General features: G+C 40.5%; 1 protein-coding gene across 1 annotated transcript in view; it reads right to left on the reverse strand.

Moving 5' to 3' along the window:
• FRK (fyn related Src family tyrosine kinase) overlaps positions 1-26,802 on the reverse strand; it is a 106,957-nt gene that overhangs the window by 17,873 nt on the left and 62,282 nt on the right. Inside the window, exons 2-5 of the mRNA XM_068231328.1 lie at positions 22,879-23,000; positions 11,939-12,102; positions 9,330-9,498; positions 7,151-7,309 (exon numbers count right to left, since the gene is read on the reverse strand). Of these exons, the coding sequence (XP_068087429.1) occupies positions 7,151-7,309; positions 9,330-9,498; positions 11,939-12,102; positions 22,879-23,000 (614 nt within the window). The remainder of the gene's footprint in view (positions 1-7,150; positions 7,310-9,329; positions 9,499-11,938; positions 12,103-22,878; positions 23,001-26,802) is intronic.

Here is a 26,802-nt window from a genome sequence, read left to right on the forward strand (position 1 = left end):
CCCCCTGTCACTGCCACCCATCAATCACCCCCTGTCACTGCCACCCATCAATCAGCCCCTAACCTGCCCCTTGCGGGCAAACTGATCACCCACCCACACCAATAGATCGCCCGCAGATCCGACATCAGATCACCACCCAAGCGCAGTGTTTCCATCTATTCTCTCCTCTAAACACCCACTAATTACCCATCAATCACCCATCAATCACCCCCTATCACCACCTGTCACTGTTACCCATCAGATCAGACCCTAATCTGCCCCTTGCGGGCACCCAATCACCCGCCTACACGCTCAGATTGCCCTCAGACCCCCCCTTATCAATTCGCCAGTGCAATATTTACATCTGTTCTCCCCTGTAATAACCCACTGATTACCTGTCAATCACCTATCAATCACCCATCAATCACCCCGTCACTGCCACCCATCAATCACCCCCTGTCACTGCCACCCATCAATCACCCGCTGTCACTGCCACCCATCAATCAGCCCCTAACCTGCCCCTTGCGGGCAATCTGATCACCCACCCACACCAATAGATCGCCCGCAGATCCGACGTCCGATCACCTCCCAAGTGCAGTGTTTACATCTGTTCTCTACCCTAAACACCCACTAATTACCCATCAATCACCCCCTTTCACTGCTACCTATCAGATTAGACCCCTATCTGCCCCTAGGGCACTCAATCACCCGTCCACACCCTCAGAATGCCCTCAGACCCCAGCCCTGATCACCTCGCCAGTGCATTTCTTGCATCTATTCCCCCCTCTAATCACACCTTGAGACACCCATCAATCACCTCCTGTCACCCCCTAGCACACCTACCCATCAGATCAGGCCCTAATTTGCCCAGTGTGGGCTCCTGATCACTCGGCCGAACCCTCAGATCCCCCTCAGACCCCCTTCCGATCACCTCCCCAGTGCATTGATTGCATCTATTTCCCCCTCTAACCACCCCCTGAGACACCCATCAATCACCTCCTGTCACCCCCCTAGCACTCCTATCCATCAGATCAGGCCCAATACAACCTGTCATCTAAAAGGCCACCCTGCTTATGACCGGTTCCACAAAATTCGCCCCCTCATAGACCACCTGTCATCAAAATTTGCAGATGCTTATACCCCTGAACAGTTATTTTGAGACATTTGGTTTCCAGACTACTCACGGTTTTGGGCCCGTAAAATGCCAGGGCGGTATAGGAACCCCACAAGTGACCCCATTTTAGAAAAAAAGACACCCCAAGGTATTCTGTTAGGTGTATGACGAGTTCATAGAAGATTTTATTTTTTGTCAAAAGTTAGCGGAAATTGATTTTTATTGGTTTTTTTTCACAAAGTGTCATTTTTCACTAACTTGTGACAAAAAATAAAATCTTCTATGAACTCGCCATACACCTAACGGAATACCTTGGGGTGTCTTCTTTCTAAAATGGGGTCACTTGTGGGGTTCCTATACTGCCCTGGCATTTTATGGGCCCTAAACCGCGAGGAGTAGTCTAGAAAACAAATGCCTCAAAATGACCTGTGAATAGGACGTTGGGCCCCTTAGCGCACCTAGGCTGCAAAAAAGTGTCACACATGTGGTACCGCCGTACTCAGGAAAAGTAGTATAATGTGTTTTGGGGTGTATTTTTACATATACCCATGCTGGGTGGGAGACATTTCTATGTAAATGGACAATTGTGTGTAAAAAAATCAAACAATTGTCATTTACAGAGATATTTCTCCCACTTAGCATGGGTATGTGTAAAAATACACCCCAAAACGCATTATACTACTTCTCCTGAGTACGGCGGTACCACATGTGTGGCACTTTTTTACACCCTAAGTACGCTAAGGGGCCCAAAGTCCAATGAGTACCTTTAGGATTTCACAGGTCATTTTGCGACATTTGGTTTCAAGACTACTCCTCACGGTTTAGGGCCCCTAAAATGCCAGGGCAGTATAGGAACCCCACAAATGACCCCATTCTAGAAAGAAGACACCCAAAGGTATTCCGTACGGAGTATGGTGAGTTCATAGAAGATTTTATTTTTTGTCACAAGTTAGCGGAAAATGACACTTTGTGAAAAAAACAATTAAAATCAATTTCCGCTAACTTGTGACAAAAAAATAAAAACTTCTATGAACTCACCATACTCCTAACGGAATACCTTGGGGTGTCTTCTTTCTAAAATGGGGTCATTAGTGGGGTTCCTATACTGCCCTGGCATTTTAGGGGCCCTAAACCGTGAGGAGTAGTCTTGAAACAAAAATGACCTGTGAAATCCTAAAGGTACTCATTGGACTTTGGGCCCCTATGTGTATTTTTACACATACCCATGCTGGGTGGGAGAAATACCTCTGTAAATGACAATCTTTTGATTTTTTTACACACAACTGTCCATTTACAGAGGTATTTCTCTCACCCAGCATGGGTATGTGTAAAAATACACCCCAAAACACATTGTACTACTTCTCCCGAGTACGGCGATACCACATGTGTGGCACTTTTTTGCACCCTAACTGCGCTAAAGGGTCCAAAGTCCAATGAGTATCTTTAGGATTTCACAGGTCATTTTGAGAAATTTCGTTTCAAGACTACTCCTCACGGTTTAGGGCCCCTAAAATGCCAGGACAGTATAGGAACCCCACAAATGACCCCATTTTAGAAAGAAGACACCCCAAGGTATTCCGTTAGTAGTATAGCGAGTTCATAGAAGATTTTATTTTTTGTCACAAGTTAGCGGAAATTGATTTTAATTGTGTTTTTTCACAAAGTGTCATTTTCCGCTAACTTGTGACAAAAAATAAAATCTTCTATGAACTCACCATACTCCTAACGGAATACCTTGGGGTGTCTTCTTTCTAAAATGGGGTCATTTGTGGGGTTCCTATACTGCCCTGGCATTTTAGGGGCCCTAAACCGTGAGGAGTAGTCTTGAAACGAAATTTCTCAAAATGACCTGTGAAATCCTAAAGGTACTCATTGGACTTTGGGCCCTTTAGTGCAGTTAGGGTGCAAAAAAGTGCCACACATGTGGTATCGCCGTACTCAGGAGAAGTAGTATAATGTGTTTTGGGGTGTATTTTTACACATACCCATGCTGAGTGGGAGAAAGATCTCTGTAAATGGACAATTGTGTGTAAAAAAATTAAAAAATTGTCATTTACAGAGATATTTCTCCCACCCAGCATGGGTATGTGTAAAAATACCCCCCAAAACACATTATACTACTTCTCCTGAGTATGGCAATACCACATGTGTGGCACTTTTTTGCAGCCTAACTGCGCTAAGGGGTCCAAAGTTCAATGAGCACCTTTAGGCTTTACAGGGGTGCTTACAATTTAGCACCCCCCAAAATGTCAGGACAGTAAGCACACCCCACAAATGACCCATTTTGGAAAGTAGACTCTTCAAGGTATTCAGAGAGGGGCATGGTGAGTCCGTGGCAGATTTCATTTTTTTTTGTCGCAAGTTAGAAGAAATGGAAACTTTTTTTTTTTTCTTTTTTTTGGTCACAAAGTGTCATTTTCCGCTTACTTGTGACAAAAAATAATATCTTCTATGAACTCATTATGCCTCTCAGTGAATACTTTGGGATGTCTTCTTTCCAAAATGGGGTCATTTGGGGGGTATTTATACTATCCTGGAATTCTAGCCCCTCATGAAACATGACAGGTGGTCAGAAAAGTCAGAGATGCTTGAAAATGGGAAAATTCACTTTTTGCACCATAGTTTGTAAACGCTATAACTTTTACCCAAACCAATAAATATACACTGAATGGTTTTTTTTTTATCCAAAACATGTTTGTCCACATTTTTCACGCTGCATGTATACAGAAATTTTACTTTATTTGAAAAATGTCAGCACAGAAAGTTAAAAAAATCATTTTTTTGCCAAAATTCATGTCTTTTTTGATGAATATAATAAAAAGTAAAAATCGCAGGAGCAATCAAATAGCACCAAAAGAAAGCTTTATTAGTGACAAGAAAAGGAGCCAAAATTCATTTAGGTGGTAGGTTGTATGAGCGAGCAATAAACCGTGAAAGCTGCAGTGGTCTGAATGGAAAAAAAGTGGCCGGTCCTTAAAGAGACACTAAAGCGAAAAAAAAATGATGATATTATGATTTGTATGTGTAGTACAGCTAAGAAAAAAAACATTAAGATCAGATACATCAGTCTAATTGTTTCCAGTGCAGGAAGAGTTGAGAAACTCCAGTTGTTATCTCTATGCAAAAAAGCTATAAAGCTCTCCGACCAACTTGGTAGTGGAGAGGGCTGTTATCTGACTTTTATTATCTGAACTGTAATTGAACTGTTTACTTTTCCTCTAGCAGAGAAGAGTTTATTACTTCACAGACTCCTCTGAAAGACTCATTTTGAATGCTGAGTGTTGTGTAATCTGGACATATTATAGAGTGATGCAATGTTAGAAAAAACACTATATACCTGAAAATAAAAATATGAGAATATTTTCTTTGCTGCTAATCTTCTAGTAATTATTCATAGTACACAACCAATTCATTATATCATATATTTTTTTTCGCTTCAGTGTCTCTTTAAGGGGTAGAAAGCCCTAGGTCCTCAAGTGGTTAAAAAAGCACTTGTTGAATATGTTCAGTGTTTCCCAGCACTGCATTGGCGGTGTTGAGAAAGATCTTCAATACACAAGTAATCTTTTATTTAATTTGAAATAATTAATTTATTCCTAATAAAAATATTTTAGAATTAAAGGACAACTGTAACAAGAGGTATGCGAAGGCTGCCATATTTATTTCCTTTTATGCAATACCAGTTGCCTGGCTAACCTATTGATCCTCTGCCACTAATGCTAGGTACACACCATCCAACTTTCGGGCAGATTTACCTGCCAGATCGATTATTTTCAAAATGTCCAATTTGAATTTCGATAGATTTTTCGATTTTCTGTTTCATGGGCTGAGTGGCTTGAAAAAGAGCTATAGCAGCTCGAAACAGCGGGCTGTCGCAGCTAAAAAGCCTATTTTTTGACAATGTTGTCATTTTGATGATGAACAAATAAAGAGCTAATCTTTTTATTTTTGCTACTTTTGTGTGGTGCCAGCCTTTTTTCACAATGATAAAAATGATTGGAAACTTTGAGAAAATTTTAGAGTGTGTATATTAATAAACTGACAATCTAACACACATCATACAATCTTTAGAAAAATTGAAAAAAAACTTCTAGCATTCCAGATCGACAAAAATCGAAAAAACGGGAAATCCGATCTGATTTTTCAGTGTAATGAAAAAAAAAATGTCGATTTTTTTATATTATATTAATCGAATTTCTGTAAAATCAGATCATTTTATTGTATCGTGTGTGGCCACCTTAACATTGTGTTCAGTCTCTTAGGCAGGCTGCGGTCAGGTGAATGGGTCAGAGACATATCATATCATCAGCTGTCAGGTACAGATTGCAATTGAATGTTCTGTTTAGCAAAGCCTGACAGAAGGGTAACTGAATTATGTACGTTCAGTGGTCCTTTTGGAGATTCTCAGAATAAAATAACAGGAGGGAATGATTCATAAATCTCAGAGTACTAAAGAAAGGAATTATTTAGAAATGTCAGCTGTAATTCTTTCTGTTCTACATTTAAAGCTGATTATGGGGAAGAAAAAGAGAAGGTTCATAAACCAGGCCTGGATATAATTAACAATTATGTGCCCACATTTTAACATTGTCTGACAAAGTTTTGTAAGATGCTTTAATAGTTTTAAGGAGTGTGGTCAAGCATATCATATGTAGAAACTATTGGGATAAAAAAAAATTATTTACAATATAATGTGAATTGAGCTGGCTACTAAGAAACATAATTCTGACCCATAATGAATAATTACTGAAAGCAACTGGCATTATTTTTAAGAGAATGAATATGGCAACTTTCATATTCCTCTCATTTCAGGTTCCCTTTAAATCTTTGCCATGTTTAAGGATGCTTCTAACTGACATGGTGTAACTCTACTGGCTTCATGTGCTCCTGCATGCATATGCATATCATCCATTCCCCACCAGCTTTTATTAGATGGCTGAGTAGTATATACCAACCAGGAGCCAGATTCATTGGCTTCTGACCCTGTGATCACAGTGAGCCAATCAAAGGGTGAAAAATCCTTAAGGGGCAGAGTAGTTTGGTACTAAACAAAATAGATGGGGAAGTTATGGTTAGACATAAGAAAAGCATGGTGAGAGTTAGGTATAAGGAAGAAAAAGAACAATGGATGGGATTCATCTTATGTTAGGCAGAAAGGGGAGATCAGGATAAAGCACACAGCAGGTGGGTTAACAACAGCTGAAGGAAGATGAGGTGACTCAATTAATTTGAATTGTACATGCCCACGGTTGCTGATACTGGATTTATCAGTGATCCCAGTACCAATTGAAACATTTCAACATTTTAAAGGATGTAGGAAGGTCAGAGTGGTTAGGATTAGGGAGCCTACAGTCAGGGTCAGAGGGTCTCTTAGGTGGATTAGGCTATGTTGTTTTTGGATAATATCAGGGGAGGATAGTTTCAGTGATAGGTCACTAGATCTGTTAAACTTAGGCAACATTTAAAAGGTTGTAGGTTGAGGGTAGGCAAAGAGAGGAGGGTAAGATAACCTTCAACATCAAGCAAGGAGGAGGTTAATGCAATTGGGGGAAATTGGCACGTAAGTTTGGCTAAAGCTTGCAAAGTGGTAATAAAGTGGTTAGTGACAGGCACACGGAATGGGAAAGGTGTGGGTTAGCCTTTATTGAGTAAGCTTGGGAGTCACTAAGCACTCCTAAAACTGTGTATTAGAGGAACTCTGTACTGCCCAACACCGACCTAAATCAGAAATATTCCCAGAGGCTCCTAAAACCAGATATCAGTAGCAATCTTGGCTCCCATAGCCTAAGCTCAAAGGATGTGCGGCACAGTTTATCATATGTGTATGCCTCACTGCATGTTCAAGCACTCTTCATGATGACCGATGGTTTTGAAAGCAAAACTGTCTGCACTTATGTCCTGCTTCTTTCCATATATAATTGTATTGTCCAAGTGAATGCTGGTGAGGGAAATAAAGCCATCACTGCCTATATGAAATACAGCAGCTTGTAGGAAAACAATTGCTTCAGTGATTTAAATATATGGTGTCAGTGATTTAAATATATGGTGTATACTTACTTTGTAAATATGAAAGCAGACTTCCATGTTTCATAAGCTCTGTAATGATATACATTGGCTCCTCTAAACTGCACACTGCATACAGCTGGATGAGCCTTGGATGTCTAAGTCTCTTCATAAGCTGTGCTTCTCTGAAGAAGTCCTCCGGATTCATTGATCCTGAGATACAAACAGCAAAAATAAATCAACACAGTAGACGTTATTAAGGGCTGCTCCTATCTACACAGCAACCATGCGGGAATAGCTAAAATAGCTTTCTGTTTTCTGTGATCTAAAAGAAGAGTACTACAAATCTTCCAAGCCATCAAAGAACTTCAGTTCAGCTGCAGAGAAATGTATAGTTGGAGAGTGCCGGATGGGCTATAAGAACAGGAATCTTTTATGTTTCTCCAGCCTTTGAAAAAATAAGGCTAATAATTTGATAACAACATGAGAAGGAAATCCACGATTCACACTTAACTCTTTACAGGGAAAGTCCACTTTGGTTGAGAAATAAAGCCATTTTTTCTAGATGAGCTCTAAAGGCTCATACCCACCTCGCGATTCTTCACGCAATTCTTCCGATGACCGGTGATTTTTTTGAGCAACGTTTTCACGACCTCGCGAGGTGTGTACGACTGCTCAATTAGGTGATGCGCAGCGATAACGACCATCACCGCAGATTGGATTTATAACATCCTGACAACTACCGGGCAAAGTGGCGCAATCATGTGAATGATGTCTTGTGTTCCCGCCAGCAGGAATATGGATCGGGGAGCCTCATTCGTCTGGAGGCATCACTGTGAGTCTCCCTGATCTCTCGTCAGGTGAGTATTTAGCTTAACACATTGCAAGGCTCTCGGCAAATTACCCTATTGTACATAAACAAAGGGAAGCTACTTATGGGACTACTTACAAAGACTTGAAGCATTGAGATTTCGAAAGAGAGTAACAGGGGCCCTGATTCAATTAACTTTATTCCTGAGTTTTCTCATAGGGGTTGTTTTTTACATCTTATCAAAAAATATCATCACGTAAAAACGTACTCGAAAATGTTAATCTGAATATACATAAAGCTCTCCTGCTTTCATAATGATTGCCATTAAAGCTTTTAAGATTAATGGGGTCATATTCAATTCTCTTTTTCACCTGAGTTTTCTCCCAGGAGAAAATTTTTCATCTTTAATTTTAAATAACTTTCCAGTACTTTTCAACTAAAAAAGTACCAAAAAGTTAGTGAAAAAGTACTATTAAAATTATTTTGAGCATATTCTTGCCTTCTGGGGGCTTAAAATGGATTTTATTGACAAGTTTAAAATTATCACCTAGGAGAAAACTCAGGTGAAAAAGGGAATTGCATATGGGCCATGTTGTCTAGTGTTCTAGGTTCACTATTTAGATTAGTTTGATTAAACATTGTTTGCAGTCAGCTGCTTTTCTACTGTATCTACTGATCACCTTACAAGCATTACTTTTGCTAGACTCTATATTTATTTTATTTTTTTTATAGCTTTGTATACTGCCAGTACTATGTGATGATCTCTGTTTATGCTTCAGTCCATAGTGGATGTTCTAGGCCACTCCTTTGTGGCTGTGTTGACTGTTTTTGAAATTTGTTTAATCAAGTTTGATAAATTTTAACTTTGAGTTTCACAGACAACATCACACACACACACACACACACACACACACACACACACACACACACACACACACACACACACACACACACACACACACACACACACACTTTATTTAATTTGTATTATTACTTTTCTTTATTAACTGCTTCCGGACCGAAGCAGTACAAATCTATGTCCTGTAGGTGGTGCTGCGGCTCTGACAGGATGTAGATTTTTCTGCTTTGGAAACCACATATACCCGCCACTACAATGATTGTGTTGTTTTCTCCCACCGCAGATCACTCACCCTGCCTTCTATATGATGGCAGAGCTGTGTGAGCAGGTAAGGATCCAATTTCATTGGCTCCTGACTGCATGACCACTGTAAGCCAATCCCATTGGCTTACATTGACAGACAGGATTGGGAACCAATGACAGCGGCTCCTGACCGGCACACACTGCTCTGCCATCATAGCGATGGCAGAGGGAGGAGCCTGTGGCAGTGAGAGAGCAGTGGGAGCGGCAGGTATATAATGCGGCAATTTGTTTGTATCGTTATTTGTATCATTATTACATACCAGCTTTCAAAGTTTTGATGGCTACTGATATGGTGTTATTCCAGAGACCTTCCCAGACTTCACCAAACTGGCCTTGTCCCAGCTTCTTCAAGAACTTCAGAGAGTTCCGTTCAATTTCCCAGTGATCTGCCAGTTGATAGCATAGATCTGGAGGCAGTGGTATTTCTGTCTGGTGTAAAGAAAAATATATACCATAAATACTTGTAACACACATTTGACATCATCTGACGTTAAAACCTGCAAGGTAAAACTTGCTGTGGTAAAGTGATAAAGGGAGGCTGCCATATTTATTTCATCTTAAACAATACCAGTTGCCTGGCAGCCCTGCTGATCTTTTTGGCTGAATAAAGGCAGAAACAAGCATGTAGCTAATATTATCAGATTTGACAATAATGTCAGAATCAACTGATCTGCATATGCTTGTTCAGTGAATATGGCTAAAGGCAATAGAGGCAGAGGATCAGCAGGACTGCCAGGCAACTAGTATTGCTTATAAGGAAATAAATATGGCAGACTCCATATACCACTCATTTCAGTTGTCCTTTAAATATCTCTTTCTCATTTTGTGCTTCAAAACTAAGAACAATCTCAAATTCTCATCCTTTTTATTCACAATATTATTAAAAATATAACCATTTAAAAAGTAACATTTAACAAATTGCATGGAGTGTGCTGTAAGCTAAGCTGCTTTATTTAACTTAAGTTCTACTTTATTCAAGGGCGTGTATATATATATATAAATAGATTTAAAAGAAAGCACTCTTATCCAAAAAAACAATTTAGCCTCTAGAATCCTCCTCTAGAATCACTTTCTTACATTCATTATACAGGATTTCTTACAAACCTCTCTAGTCCTTTGGACTTCCCTTCCGAAACACATCTGTCACTCTCCAACTCTTCAAAACTCTAACCAAACCCTTCAAACTTCTGTAAGACATTCCTCTTTGGTCTCTGGAAAAGCTCTGCTTCTTGCTGAATATAATTTAAAAACTCATCACCAAGGAAGATTATGGTGCTAGGTTGATCATTAATGATACATAATAATAGCCTATACTGTAAGTTTCTACACTCCATAGCTTGATAAGTGTGTTTAGTTTTATTAAGAAAAGTAATAGCATTTCCTATTTTGTTGCAAAAATTGTTATCTATAGTCTAGGTTCTCAACACGTACCCCATGGGGTACTTTTGATGCGTCCAGGGGGAACTCAGGCTTGATATAGTTAATTAAATATAGCAAATGTATTCAATTAACTTTTTCTCCAAGGTAAAATTTTCACAACTCATCAATAAAATGCCTTTTAACCTTCCTGGCGGTAACCCCGAACGTAGGAGGTTTTCTCAGGCCCTACTGGGCCGATTTGCTTAATTTTTTTTTGCTGAACGCAGCTAGCACTTTGCTAGCTGCGTCAGCACACCGATCGCCGCCACCCCGCGCTCGATCGCCTCTATCCGTCGCGCCGCACGCCCGCCCCCCCAGACCCCGTGCGCTGCCTGGCCAATCAGTGCCAGGCAGCGCTGAGGGGTGGATCAGGACTCCCAATGACGTCACGACATCGCTGACGTCGGTGACGTCATCCTGCCCCGTCGCCATGGCGACGGGGGAAGCCCTCCAGGAAATCCCGTTCTTTGAACGGGATTTCCTGATCGGAGATCGCCGAAGGCGATCGAAGCGGGCGGGGGGATGCCGCTGAGCAGCGGCTATCATGTAGCGAGCCTTGGGCTCACTACATGATTTTTAAAAAAAACTGCTGCGCTGCCTCTTTTGACGGAAATCATAGACCGCCAGGAGGGTTAAGCCACCAGCAAGCAAGAAAATACTCAGAATAATGTTAGCAGTACTTTTTCACATACTTCTTGGTACTTTTAAAATTTCAGCGTGTGGAAAAGTTATTTTAAACAGAAGATGAAAAAGTAACTCCTGGGAGAAAACTTAGGAGAAAAAGTAAATTAAATAAATTAATATGCAGTTAACTTTTCCTCCCGAGTTTTCTCCTATGTGACATTTTTAAACTTGCCAATAAAATGCCCTTTAAACCACCAGCAAGGAAGATAATGCTCAAAATAGAAAATGATAGAAAATACTCAAATAGAAAATGATAAATCATAAAAATCGTCAACTCCAAATTAGTATTTTAACTAATTCAAATCAATAGTTAATGTTTGGAAATTGTTTAGAAACAATTACCATAAACTATGACTATATCTATCTCAAGAAGTACTTGAGATAATGAGTGAGTACAAGGTTTCAAAAGGGGTACATGCCAACAAAATGTTGAGAAACACTGATCTACATCTTTTTAATGAAAATGATCAACCTAAACATAAGGAGATCTGCATTAATACATCATTCCACAAGGTGGCACCCAAGCCTACTTTGTACAGTGTATATTCTGACAATGAAGCCAAACAAGGAAATATGTGTGTATTTCAAAAGGTCAGTATCATACTTCTGAAGGAAAACCCCTCAGTAAATATTGCAGCAATAACTGGAGTTCAGAGATGCTGTGCCAAATAGCATGTGACTAATGTTTTGCATATGTAGAAATGACCCATTCTGAACCAAGTTATTCACACAGCTGAATCATTACAAGCTCTATGACTGAAAATACCTTTTTGCATGGACTTGTGAGCTTGCCGCACAGACCATCAGCTGATGTCTTGTAATGTTGTACTAGTTCCACTAGATCTTTGAATTTTGACCTTGGGGATATAAAAAATCCTCCATTATCAAGTCTTCTAATTCTGTAGTGTTTTACGGCAACGCCATCATACACTGAAAGAGATGAAACCATGTTTAGGTGCTTATTAACAGAAACACAAAATCAATTTTAAGTAAAGGAAGAAATATACAAGTTATATTTTTAGCATGGACAGACTAAGGTGAAATAACGCTCAGGGTAAGATAGCAGCCTTGGTTCTTCCTGCTTGACAGGCAATCTTTATGGTAAGGTAAGGTGAAGGCTGGGGTTAGAAGAAATGTTAGACAGACCCCTAGACTCTCACCAAGGCATAGGCACATACCCAAGTTGCCTTGTGGATGATCTGGCTTAGTTTTCTGGCTGCCTCTATAGATAGACAGATTGGCATGTTCAATCTACAGATGCCCATCAATGGCACAATCTTGATTTTACCGCTTCTATATAATATGAAGTACTACTGAAAGTATACATTCAAAGTACATTCACTTAATTTACCTTTTTACTACATAGATAGGTAAAGATTGTACAATAAAGATGTCTCATTGATGGGCACCTCTAAACACCATCATCAAAATAAATATTTGATATATTTACATATAAATATGTAAATATTTTAAATGATAATTAGCAATACCCTGGATTGTTTACAGGGAGTGTCATCAGTTAGCAGAGATCTATTTTGGTAGACTTTGAAGACCTAACAAGTCCACACTTCCTACCATATAAAAAGGAAAAGAACCGAGAGCCCAATATAGTGTTGTAAGTCCAGGCAATTTGGTATAGTGAGAAGGAGTAAATTATATACTCACAAACCAGGGTTACCTCCAGGCAACCACTGTATAGGAAGGTGAGGAGATTAACCTGTCCTCACTCAGGATTAAGAAGTCGCTCTCTGTAGACGTGAAGAAAAAGGGGTATCCCCCTCCACCAAGGGTGGATGTACAATGTAACGTGAAAAGAACAGAGGCGCCAAAAGGATAAAAACACGATTTAAAATATTTAAAATTGCTTAGGAGGCAGTGGTGGACTTACCTCCCTCAAGCTGCTTGAGGGAGGTAAGTCCACCACTGCCTCCTAAGCAATTTTAAATATTTTAAATCGTGTTTTTATCCTTTTGGCGCCTCTGTTCTTTTCACGTTACACTTCCTACCATGGAACTATCTTATATACACCATCTACAAAGTACGGTAACTCCCTCAACAAAAAGGAGCTGAAGATGAACATCCCCAACACAATCCAGAATATTACCGGTGAAACGTGTTGCAACCTTGCCACAAACATGCTGTGACAGGATGGAGGTCACTTTCAGTTCTTGCTGTAACTTATCATATGTTGAATTAACATTTTCGGTCCAATTATGAATTTTTAGGCTGATACGAAGTTTACCTATGCTAATCACTCCACTGCCTTCCAGTTACTTTGAGAATTCAATTTAAGGCTAGTCAATATTTTATATCATTATCCGGCCGATTCGATCATTTGATTGAATCTGCTAGATAACTCAAACGATTCCCGAACTGTCAATATTTGTCTAAAATCTACCAATTCTGTCGATCATGATGGATGGGAGATTTTGCTCAACTGGCAGAGCTAGTGGCATTTATTCAACTGTCCCTGTGCTTCCTCCTGTGTCTCCTCTCCACCGTTTAGGCTGCGGATAGATCCCTCTTTGATCAGATAATTATCTGAGAGGGATCAATTTGTGGCCCATATCGACCAGGTATGGCCATCTTAAACTTCTGACTCTCGAAAATCTATCCTATCTCCTTCTTACAGTTTGCCTAGGTTCCACATGGCATCCTAACCACAAACTGTGTTTGTCACATTAAATTCTCTTATCTTCCACCTTGCACACTTTTTGATATAAGTATGTAATCTGACCTAGTCACTCACATTTATCTATATCTGCTTCCTTCTACAATTGCCTGTAAAGCCTGGTACACACCATACAATTTTCTGTCAGATCAACAGGTCGAATCAATCATTTCCAAGAGATCCAAGCAGATTTCCAATGACTACTGTACAAAATCGATCAGAAAAACGATCAAAAATCAGCTCAGACCTGTTAAAAATGATCGACCCATCATTCTGACAAGAAATTACATAGTGTGTACCAGGCATTAAGGTCAATTTAATTACAGTTTATTTGTCACTTTACCAAGTGTTTCTACCACACTTTTCTTATAGACTGTATGCTTATAATGGCAGAGCTTTCCCTCTCTTGTTTTTTGTCTTTGGTTTACACGCTATACTAAGAAAACATGTACAGTATTTGTATGATTGCATTGATTAGTACTCTGTAATAATGCACCTGTATGTATTTTATTACCCCTTCTTGTGTACATTGTACACTATGCAGTACCATAGAAGATTGTTGTATATACAAGAGAAAGAAAATGATTGACCAGAACATTAAAACCACTCTTGTAGACAAAAAAAAAGGCGCTGTGGAAGTTTATTATTGGCAATCGAGGGAAATGTGAGCACCCGCAGGGAGAGGCATAGCTATGGGTGGGCAAGGGGGGACATATGTCCCCGGGTGCAGCACTGTGAGGGTGCTCAGCACAGCCTTTGCAACCCCACGTGCGTGAGAGGCGGCTTGCTGGCTGCCCAAAGTCCTTCCCTCTGCAGAGGAGTGCAGCAACATGAACAGCAACAGAAAAAGTGGCACACATCTGGCTATCTAAATGGGGGGAGGGCACATCTGGCTATCTAAAGGGGTGCACACCTGGCTATCTATAGGGGGCATATCTGGCTACGTAAGGGGGGGGCATATTTGGCTATCTAATATCTGGCCAACTGAACGGGGGCAGGGTGACACATATGGCTATCTAAACAACATTTGACTCCACCCATGACAACGACCACATTTCGATGTGTGGTCACACCAATTTGTACGGGGGGGGGGCGCAAAAACTGTCTTTGTCCTCGGGTACTGAAAACTCTAGCTACGCCTCTACCCGCAGGCACATGGGATTAACATGGGCGTCAAACTTCTATGGCGCTTTGATGACCAAATTTCCTGTCACCGTGATAGCCTGTGTGTGTAGCAAGAAGTGGGCAGCATCTCGGCTCCAGAGTCCTAACCAGACATTTCACAAGTGATTTATTTGACATTAGCTAATCAAGGAGCTTATGGAAAGATACAAACCAGAAATCTCAGATGTTGGAAAACATTTGGCCAGGCTTAAGATTTTAATTTATTACACAGTGGCAGGAAGAGGTTAATCTGTAAAATATTGTCAGCAAACCTACTAGGAAGTAAAAAAAAAAAAAAAAAAAAGAGACAACCAGGATAGTAGCTTTATAAGATCAGCTTCCTTATCTCTTTTGACCTTTATACTCTAAGTAAACCTACAGCAATAAAGAGTTTTCATACACGTCTATAGTCAATTATGAGAGAGCTAATATTGATTTGTCGTGCATTAAAAAAGCTGTGAGATTATTGTGTACACTACCGGCCTTTATTTTTTTTACTAAATAGCCCCATAGGCACACACTCAGACAGGGTTCACACTCGCCAAATTAGTGTGCATTTATAAACAATGCAGAAATGCTCTAGAATGTACTAATTGACAGCACATCTGAATCAAGGTGCAAGCCTAGAGCTACCAGTGTTCTGAGAGGTGGCTGTCACAGGTTCACGAACTTATGCTTACAATCCTGGACCCACACTGATGCCACCAACCTAAAAGCTGGATGGGTGGGCTAGTTGGGCAGAGAATAGGGTGGAGAGATGACAACCAAGTTTGGCAAGGAATGGGGGGAGCCAGCACACTTGTGGTGTGGTTTGGAGGGGAATCTGAGTTTACATCAAGTTTTTATGGGTTCAGCTGAGGTCAGGGCACCAGAACTTCTGTGCCTACAGGCTCACGGGATGTAAATCCTGCCCTATACAAAGAGGACTGATAAAAGCAGGTGCACACAGCTATTAAAGTATAATTTTGTATTCTTTTTTTGATCAAAATATTTTAAATTATTACTAAACAGATTTCTGGCAATCTTCTAATGTTCAGATACAATTAATTCAGAATTTAAAGCAGATCTGAGATGAAAAACTAACTATAACAAGTAACTTGTCTATATATCTTTATAAAGTCTAGATCGTTTACACAGAAAATCTAGCTGCAAACAGCTTCAACAGTATATGATTATTTCTTCCTGTGATACAATGAGGGCAGCCATGTTCTGTTTGTGATCATTACACACAGGCAAGCTGATCAGCATCTCCAGCCCGTGAAAACTTTACTCTCCTCTCCTGTGCTTCTGAAATCTCTAGCTAGTAACACCTCCTCCTCCTGCCCAGACTGAGCTCCCATAAGCCCTTGCTACATGGATCTGAGAGTGACAAGGCACTGGAGAAGCTGTGGGCGAGGCTTGTTTAGTTTATAGGGAATGAGAGTATTAAAACAAAAATAAAGTATTGGGCTTGAGGAATGCCCTATAAACTATATGAAAGGAACACAATTATGCAATGAGTAAACGTTTATCTTGGATCCACTTTAAGGGCTGAAAATTCCCTTTGAACTGTAAACAACTGGAGAAGAACTGTAATTTCAAAAAGAAAATGTATAGAATAAATGAATCTGTAAATGTTTAATAGGTTTTACCTGCATAATAAAATGGATATTTTTATTTCCCATATTTTTACCAGTCATCAGCAGGCTTTCGTTATTGGCTTTGCCAGTTTGCAATTTACTGCTGTTAATTAGCAAGGTAAACTGGAAACTTAGCATGGTTTAAAAACAGATTGGTTTCATTATATTCCAAATAGTTTATCCCCAAACATGACATTTTTTTATTCCTTGAAAAAGAAAAACAGAAGTGATAATTTCATTTGATGTTTTAGCTTTTGCAAAGGAAATTACTTGTGAAGTAAATGAAATGTAGCTTATTAGCTGGAACATCTAAATTTACCGTCACATTTATCTCAGAATTGCAGAGAGGCTTACAAATCACAATGATTTTTGTACAATTCCATAACAAGCTTGATCTGCATTTACAGCTGTCCTATGGCTCAGAAACTTTATTCAAGTCAGGAGATAAGTGATTTGTGGTCTATATCTTGCTTTTTTTTGCCCCCGATTAGACTTTCTTTGAGTGGTACGTTTTATCAGAATTATTTTATTCTAACTGCATTTTAACGGGAATAAAAAGAAACACATGGAAAAAATACATTATTTCTCAGTTTTCAGCCATTATAGTTTTAAAGTGGAGCTGTCAGCCATACTATCTCAGAAAAAAACGCATACAGGGGTTGGACAAAATAATGGAAACACCTTGAAAATCAACAAAATATATTTTATAATGGTGTAGGTCCACCTTTTGCGGCAATTACAGCCTCAATTCTCTGAGGTATTGAGTCATACAAATTATGAATTGTTTCCAAAGGAATTATAGCCCATTCTTCAGTTAAAACACCCTCCAGTTCTTTTAGAGATGATGGCGGGCGGAAATCGACTTCTTACTTGAATCTCTAATAACAACTATAAATGCTCAATAATGTTGAGGTCTGGGGATTGTGGTGGCCAGATGAGATGCTCAACTTCATTAGAATGTTCCTCGTGCCATTCTTTAACAATTCTAGCTGTATGGATTGGGGCATTATCATCTTGAAAGATGGCATTCACCTCCGGAAAAAGTTCTTGAACCATAGGATGAACTTGGTCGCCCAAAATTCCTAAATAGTCTTGGCTGTTAGATCTCCCATAAAGGGAAATCATTGGCGCTGCAAATTTCCAAGAAATAGCATCCCAGATCATCACAGAACCCCCGCCATGTTCTACCGTTGGGAGAAGGCAGTCTGGATGAAATGCTTCTTTCGGCTGTCTCCAAACGTACAATTGGCCAGAGGTCGGAAATAAGGTAAACGATGATTCGTCAGAGAAAATCACATTTTTCCACTGCTCGAGGGACCAAGTCTAGTGGTTTTTACACCACTTTAAATGCTTTGAAACATTTGTCTTTGAGAGCAGAGGTTTTCTAATTGCAGTTCTTCCATTGAATCCAGACTTGTGCAGCTCCCGATAAACAGTTTTTGTGGAAACTGGGTTCTGTGGGTGTTTATTCAGCTCTGCAGTGATTTTAGGAGCCGTAGTCTTGCGAGCTTTTCTAACAATTTGACTCAGAGTCCGACGGTCTCTCTTAGACAACTTTGACTTTCGGCCACAACCGTGCTTTGCTGAGGATGTTTTTCCTTCTCTTTCAAAGGCAGTCATTACTTTTGAGACAGTACCTCTTGAAATGCCAAGCATTCGGACAGTTTATGTTACAGTAGTGCCTGCCATACGAGCACTAACAATTTGGCCTCTGAAAGTCTGAGAGATCTGCCATTTTTATAAATTATAACCAACTTTTGTTTAAATATCTGTAAAAAACAATCATTTTAATTAAACATATCAAATAACAAAAATAATAAACAAAAAAATTAACATATGTCAAGTTTTGTCTAGTTTTGTCAAGTCAACCTTAAAACATGTTCAAAGATTATGATGCCAAAATGTTAGGTGTATCCATTGTTTTGTCCAACCCCTGTATATAAGTAGATAAATACAGAGTGGGCCATTTATATGGATACACCTAATATGGCCATTTAAATGGATACACCATTTTATGTGAATGGTGAAGTTAACACACAAAACCACCGCTATTGGTCTGACACTAACCCACATTGGAGAGATCCCTCCAAGACTGTTGGAACAAAAATATTGATGGTATGGTGTGGTATACGGGGTGTATCCATAGATAAGGTGTGTCCATATAAATGGCCCACCCTGTACTTGCTCTACTTACATTACATATGTATTACACTGTCCACATTTTGATTTTAGTGATTCTTCTATAGTAAAAAAGAGAAACAATCTTAATGCCAGTCCTAACATCATTTCACCCGTTACTCTGTCATGTATCATTGCACGCCCCACTCCCAATCTTCAGACACTCCCACCCAGGTCTGCAGTACAAAATGCATTGATAAATATTGGCCAATCAGAGATAAACAGAGGTGTGGGAGGGGAAAACAGGAGGGAAAGAGGCTTCAGCCAATCAGGCTGCATTAGTTAAGTCTGAGGGGAAAGTAAAGAAGAAAAAATGAAAACCTAGCATGCCCTGCAACTTCCTTTGTGAGGCAGATGCACCAAATAAGAGCCAGGGAAACTGGGATGCAGACATCAAACCAACAAACGTTGATTCCGGTGATACCTCTAATGACTAACTGTACATGGTTTATTGCAAGCTTTTGAAACGTTAAGTTTCTTCTTCAGGCATTATAGAGAACTGGATCAGAACCGTACAATCAGAACCATACTTTTTTGATTGTACGGTTCTGATCCAGTTCTGTATAATGCCAGAAGAAGAAACTTAACCATGTACAGTTAGTCATTAAAGGTATCACCGGAATGTTGGTTTGATGTCTGCATTTTTGCTCCTCAACTAACACCGGACCACACTTCACTCGCTTCACCAGGGAAACTGGGGAATTATGTTTTAAAGAGAAGAAAAATAAGATTAATTTTTAACTTTTGAATTGCCTGGTTAGCATCCTAATTACTTGTTTACCAGATAAAAATAAATAATTAATTTTCGATTTTATGTCCGACAGTTACTCATTAAAATTAAAATGTGCTAATGTGGATAAAACCCACACATTTTATTTGGCCATTTGTCCCGATTATTACAATATTTAAAATATGTCCCTAGTACAATGTATGGCAACAATATTTTATTTGGAAATAAAGGTGTATTTTTTCAGTTTTGCATCTGTCACTAATTACAAACCCTTATTTGCAAAAATAACAGTAATATATCCTCATGACATACATATGAAAAAAGTTGAGTCCCTAAGGCAACTATTTATGCATTTTCTTCAATGTCACTTTTTTATGCAAGTGTTTTATTTTGATAACTATAGGAGGGGAGGCAATCAGTTAATTAATGAGGGATTGTATGTTTTGTATTTAATATTTTTATTTAATATTATGTATGTAGGTGTAATTTTACTATTTGGCCACTAGATGCCCACTCCCTTATTCCTGTGTACTGTGAATGTACACAGGAAGTGTAGCATGTATGTTTTAACTTTCATTTTCTCAATGACCACTGGCATCTCATTGATAGGTACTTTTATCAGTGAATGGGAATAGTGTTCCCTGTCACTGATCAGTGTAGTAACGGGCAGCGATGAGAACGTGCACATAGGGTGATCACAGTGAGAGACTTATATCTCTGCCCCTGGCACTTGAAATGCTGCAAGGTGTAGATATACCTCCTCGGAGGGGTGGGACAACTATTGTATTTTTTGGACCATAAGATGCACTTTTCCTCCCCCAAAAGTCTGAGGGGGGGGGGGGGGGGAGTCAATGCGTCTTATGGTGTGAATACTTCATTGTGGACCTGACGCCACTGAGGTAAGGAGGAAAAGCAATCTGTGGATGAGTGGATGAGGAGACTTTTTTGTAGTGGTCCCTAGGCTGTGTCCTTCCTATGATGATCACTTTCCCCCATCCAATGTACCCTCCCCCCCATCACCACTGATCTTTATACTGTGTCTTTATATAGTGAATCGAACAGCTTCCCTGGTAAGTGTGGTTAGGACTCTGGAGGCTAATGTACACAAGGGCTTGATAGCACATGAAAAACCCTTGCTCCTTAGAAATCTTCTGTGTCCACCAGGAGTAAGCACTGTACTTTAGGAGGAGAAAACAATTTCACCTCCTTTGAAGGACAGCTGCTGACAGCTGTAGGATTTAGATGATTTTGAGGGGAACCAACTCATGGAGTTACTCTGTGCTCATTTCTGCAGCTGGGGGTGGGGCTAGTATACTGTAGCTCCAGTGATGGGAAGTCATGCTGTTTTTTGTTTTATTGTTATTTATTTTTTGCTTAAAGCAGTCCTGAACTCAAAACTTCCTCCCTGCTCTAAAACATACGCAGCAGCATAATAACTTTTTAAGAAAAACATTTCTTTGTTACAGCTGATACAAATCCTGAAATCATTTTGCACTGTTTCTACTTCCTGCTTTTATGGAAGCAGACATATTGGTAACATCCTGTGCTTTCAAATGAGCTTACCTGCCTTATCTGCCATGACTGTCAGGTTACACAGTGGAGAGGTCAATTTACAACTTGTAATTGTAACGATCGGTGTAACACAGAGAGGATCTGATTATCGGTGATCTGCAGTATCACCGAGAATACAGATATATACCCGATTATTGATGATCTGCAGTATCACCGATAATCAGATATATCTCTAACCTCTGGACACCTGAGTAATATGAGTGTTTGGTGCAACAGTAAAATTTTGAGGAGAGCACCCGCATAGAGGGTGCAAGGCAGTAAGAGATACTGCCCAAAGAACAGGCTCCCTCCAATGGCCTGAGGTTCCCCAAGAGGAGGAGTCAGGCTGAGAGTGGGAAGGACCAGATTGTGAGTGACACCAATGGTGGAGTGTCACTGACAGATCTGTGAACTATCTCTAAACAGAGGAGATAGTTCTCGAGGTCGGACAAGCCAGGTCGGCAACAGACAGACAGATCAGGTACAGAGACAAGAGACTGATTCGGAATCCTAAGGCAAGCAAGGTTTAGCAACGGAGAATCAGATATAGCGAAGTACAAAATCAGAGATCAGAAGAGTGGTCAGTAGAGCAGAAGGTCATAACAAATAATCAAACAATGCCTAGTCTTAGGTGTGGGCTCCTTGATCATCAACACCCCGGAACTAGTCTGAATATGACAAGATGGTAACGCTAATTCCTAGTCTTGGGTGTGAGTTCCGTAGTCATCAACACCCTGGAGCTAGTCTGAAGGATAACACAGATAATATACAGTATTCCTAGTCTGAGGTGTGAGGTCCGTGATTATCAACACCCTGGAACTGGTCTAGAGCCTAACACAGATGAAATACAGTATTCCTAATCTGGGGTGTGAGGTCCGTGATCATCAACACCCTGGAACTGGTCTAGAGCATAACACAGATGAAATACAGTATTCCTAATCTGGGGTATAAGGTCCGTGATCATCAACACCCTGGAACTGGTCTAGAGAATAACACAGATTCTGACAAAAAGGTCTGAGTGCTTCCACGTAGTGATCGCAACGACAGACACCAGAGAAATGACCAGCACCCAGTATATATACTATAGCGCTCTCCAGCGCCTCCCCTAAGTGCTGGACCAATGAGAACTGATAGAATTGTCAGCTGACCGGCTTGGTCAGCTGACTCCCTTCTGGCTGTCATAAAAGCTCTGCCTATCAGTGCGCGCGCGCGCGTCCTTCTGAACCTGTGTGGACTATCAGTCCCAGCCACACCAGACATGTGTTGTAACCCATCCGCTGTGCTGGACGCGGAACCAGCCGCACAGCTATCAGAGCATGCAGCGGTTTCTCCGCGTTCAGCCATACCGACAGATGTAGGCCTATGTGTGCAAACCGCCGCGTCGGACGCGGAATCCGCCGCCTTGTTCTCAGGACATGCGGCGGTTTCTCCGCGTTCAGTCATGCTAGCAGATGCAGGTCCACGCGCGCAACCTGCCGCGTTGGACGCGGAATCAGCCGCCTTGCTCTGAGCACCCGCGGTGGCTTTTCCGCGTTTTCTCACAGTAATTAGACACATACAAGGGGTAATTAGACAGGCTTTTAAACTCTCTAAATACATACAGTGTGCATTTCTCTATGTTTTCATTCCAGTGAAAGAGTTCAGGTACACTTTAATAAATGAACAGCTCTGTTGTATGTAATCAGTGAACACCTGCAGGTCTAAGCAAATCCTTAAACTACACACTACACATTTTTAGATGAAAATGATTTTGGAATTGCTTTGAATAACGTGCATTTCAACAGCATACATACCAGAAAGAGAGTAATCTCCCTTTTGGCTCTCACTTTCTCTGATCAGAAAAGATCCAGCCTGGTTCCCTGGTAGGTAGAGTTGCCTTTCAGCCTCAGACCTTTTTGTATTTGAGAAGAACCACCTGCAAAAAAACATCACAGAGAGTCAGAGAACAACTTCACATCCTGAACAGAGAAAACATTACAACATGCTCCCCATTTACTAAACTTGTATACAATTTAATACAGACACGTCCAAATTCACTTTCAATTCACTTTTTCTGCAAGGTTTTTCCAAGTAGATCATTTTTCATCTCTGTTTAAAATAACTTTCAGCAATCTGCAACTTAAAAAGTACCAAAGACTAAGTGAAAAAGTACCTTAAAAATTATTATTATTTTTTTTTTGCTTGTTGGTGGCTTGAAAGGTGTTTAATAGATAAGGTGTGAAGATGGGACTGACTTACAAAGCTTTTCTGTTGATTTATCTCACCCTACTAATTAACTCACAATTTATTTCTCCTTAAATGACATAACTCCTGACTAATCTTTCCTTATCTAACTTAAAGGAGTAATCCAAGCTCCTAAAAAAAAAAAAAAGATCCATTTACCTGGGGTTTCCACCAGCCCGTGGCAGCCGTCCTGTGCCCTTGCCACTGCTTTGCCCTACTACGCAGGTGCAGAAGTTCTGCTCCTGCACAGTACTGTCCTGATGAGGTCGGAGAGACCACGTGACCCGCGCCGTGGAGCGCAGAAGAGGTCGACCCGGAACCCGACTGGGCGAGGTCGGCTGCACCAACGGAGAAGTAGGGGAGCCACTGTAGCTGCGGCAAGGGCACAGGACAGCTGCCACGGGCTGGAGTAAGCCCCAGGTAAGTGGATCTTTTTTTAGGTGCTTGGTTGTATCCTTTAAAGAGGAACCATAACCAAGGATTGAACTTCATTCCAATCAGTAGCTGATACCCCCTTTCCCATGAGAAATCTATTCCTTTTCTCAAACTAATCATCAGGAGGCTATATGGCTGATATTGTGGTGAAACCCCTCCCACTGCGTGAGGTCAGGACCATGGTTCTGACATCACTCTGTGTGAGCCTTGTTGCATTGTGGGAAATAACAGCTGTTTCCAACTGCCAGAAAAAAAGCAGCCAGCAGCTACTTCCACTAACATCACCTGCCAGCAGTAAATATGTTGCCATGCGATAAATGTCAGAATGTAAATCAGGGAGAGGAAAGATTTTATAATCGGTAAACACTGACTTAACCATTTATACATAATTATTGTAAAAATTAAGCACTTTTATTCATTACGTTATTTTCACTGGAGTTGCTCTTCAATTCATGAATTATCTCTCCTTATTTCTTTATCTCATGCATTAGCTATCCTTATAGCTAGAACTTGTTCACATGGGCGTCCTGTTGCTGTTCAGTCACACACTTTGACGGCTTTCAGTGGCGATCAGTGGTTTTTACTCTCGCGGGGGGACACCTGTCTCCTCAAATGTCATGAAAAACTGGGATCAAAACATGACACGTGCCCAGATGATGGTACCGGCGCTGCTCATTCACTTGAATGGGCAGTGCAATCGGCAGTAAATGACATGCAACCGTCCATGTGAACCAACCCTGAAGATGAAAAATAAGTAAGCTTTTTAAATCAACTTCCTTATCACCTAGGAGAAAACATGAAATGAGTAAGCTTCGAATGGGCACCTTTATACGTACTAGAAGATGATTAATCACTCCTGCAGTACAACGTCATCTGATGGCATGAAGGAAATAGTCATTTATTTTCATAGGTATTTCACATTCTCCAGAAAAGTCTTTTGCTAGCTTAACTGTTTTTGCTAGCTTAACTATTTGTTGGCTGGTATATGCAGAAACCCGTACATATAGGTGTCTAGGTAGTTCCTTCATCTCAGATCTGAACAAGTCAGCCTGTAAAGATGGTTTTATTTTTCAAACAATGCAACCAATCAAGAAATTTGATTTGAATTTAAAATATCTAAAAAAAAAAGTATGATGTGTAGCCACTTCAAGAGTGATGAAATATCATCTAAACACAAAAACTTTGACTAGTTTGTGTAGATGCAGCTACCTTTTGCTTCCTTTGGATATAGTATCTAGTTTGTCTAGTTGCAGCTACCTTTTGCTCCCTTTGGATATAGTATCTAGTTTAGTCTAGTTGCAGCTACCTTTTGCTCCCTTTGGATATAGTATCTAGTTTGTCTAGTTGCAGTTATCTTTTACTCCCTTTGGATATACAGTGACATGGATAAATAAGAATCTTCATAGAAATGTAATAGAGACAGTCTCCATTAATGCTGTCTAGTGATGACGCATGCCCGCATTGCATAACAATGACATTCATCATCACACGGAATGCCTTGCAGCGAAGGCAACACAAATATTTATTATATGCAGCAGAAACTTCTTTATAGTTAACATCATTTCCACAACATAATCAGCATACTAATTATGTATGTCTACAATGGAATACCAGTAAAGTTGTAATTCAGCTATTAGCAGCTCTCACACTCCTAAAAGCAAACAGAAATTTACTGTAGTCATAAAAAGAAAATTGCCTTACGTATCAGTATTTAGCAGTGTACAGTATATAGCTGTCATATTACCACTTCTCCTCTTTAAATGTACACCCCTTCTGGCAGTGAAGTCATCGTCACTTCTTTCACATGGGGTCTAATTTACTAAAGTTGATTGAAGAGAACCTGAAGTAAGAGGGTTCATGGAGGTGTATTTGACCAGTTGGTAAAAAAGGCTTTAACAGCAGGGGCGTAACTAGAAATCACTGGGCCCCCCTGTGAATCTTTGGATGGGGCCCCCTTCCTCCCTCTCGCACACATGGTGTACAGAAAACACATACGGAAAAGCAAGAGACGAGTGCTCCCAGCCTCAGCTTATTACACTCACTATGTCCATCTCTGATGGAGCAGAACTGGCTCTGCAGACTTCTCCGGCATCACTACAGTACAGAGCACTTGGGGAGGGCTAGAGAAGTTGGGGGGTGGGCGCTGTAAACAAGACCCTACTACACACTGAATAGGGACTGTCTACAAATCTTTGTCTGCAAAACTTTGTATGATTCCTTATCAGTGGCTAAGCAGAGGCAGTCATTAGAACAATTGTGCAGAAAGTAGAAAGCTTTTTCTCTCTGCACTCTTAGTTGTCAGTGTCTCAGGAAAGGGAAAAAAACTTCTCCCCTGATGGGGCCTCCTGCTGCTTCTGGGTCCTCCTGTGGCTGCTATGGGTCTATTGTTACGCCCCGGTTTAACAGGATTCAGAGCCTTCCCTCTCCATAGGTATCAGATTTTTTTTATTTTTTTTGCCTAAGTATCATTTTAAACCATACATGTTGCACTCTAGCCCACAGGCCAAATCTGGTCTGCAGAGCTATCAAGATTGGCCTGCAAGTGGTTTCCCCACTTACAATTATGTTTGGCCCTCTCTAGACCACCAGGGAAGCTATATTGGAGGTGAAGACCTAGATCACCAGGTAAGCCATATGGTGGAGGAGGAAAGCAATATACACCAGGGAACTGCATAGGGGATTGAGAGGGTCACTAGACACAAGGGAACTGTAAAAGGGAGAGAGGGGGTCATTAAACCCCGGGGAACTGTATAGGGGAGAGGGGGGGCACTAGACACCAGGGAACTTGTATAAAGGAGGGAGGGGTGCACTAGACACCATGGAACTGTATAGGGGTAGGATATAGGGGCATAAGACACTTTGTAAGGAAGGGAAGTGGCCACAAGACATTGAAGTTGGCCCATGACTTGGTGCCCATGTTAAATTTCAGCCCGCTTTGTATTTGCGTTTGACACCCCTTAATTTAAAAAATACTAGTTGCCTAACAGTTCCGCTGATCTCTTTGGCTGCAGTTGTTCAGGGTCTATGGCAGCAGTAGTTTAGAGCCTATGGTTAAAAGT

The sequence above is a fragment of the Hyperolius riggenbachi genome, chromosome 4 (genome assembly GCF_040937935.1).
Source record: "Hyperolius riggenbachi isolate aHypRig1 chromosome 4, aHypRig1.pri, whole genome shotgun sequence".
In the NCBI taxonomy this organism is placed as follows: domain Eukaryota; kingdom Metazoa; phylum Chordata; class Amphibia; order Anura; family Hyperoliidae; genus Hyperolius; species Hyperolius riggenbachi.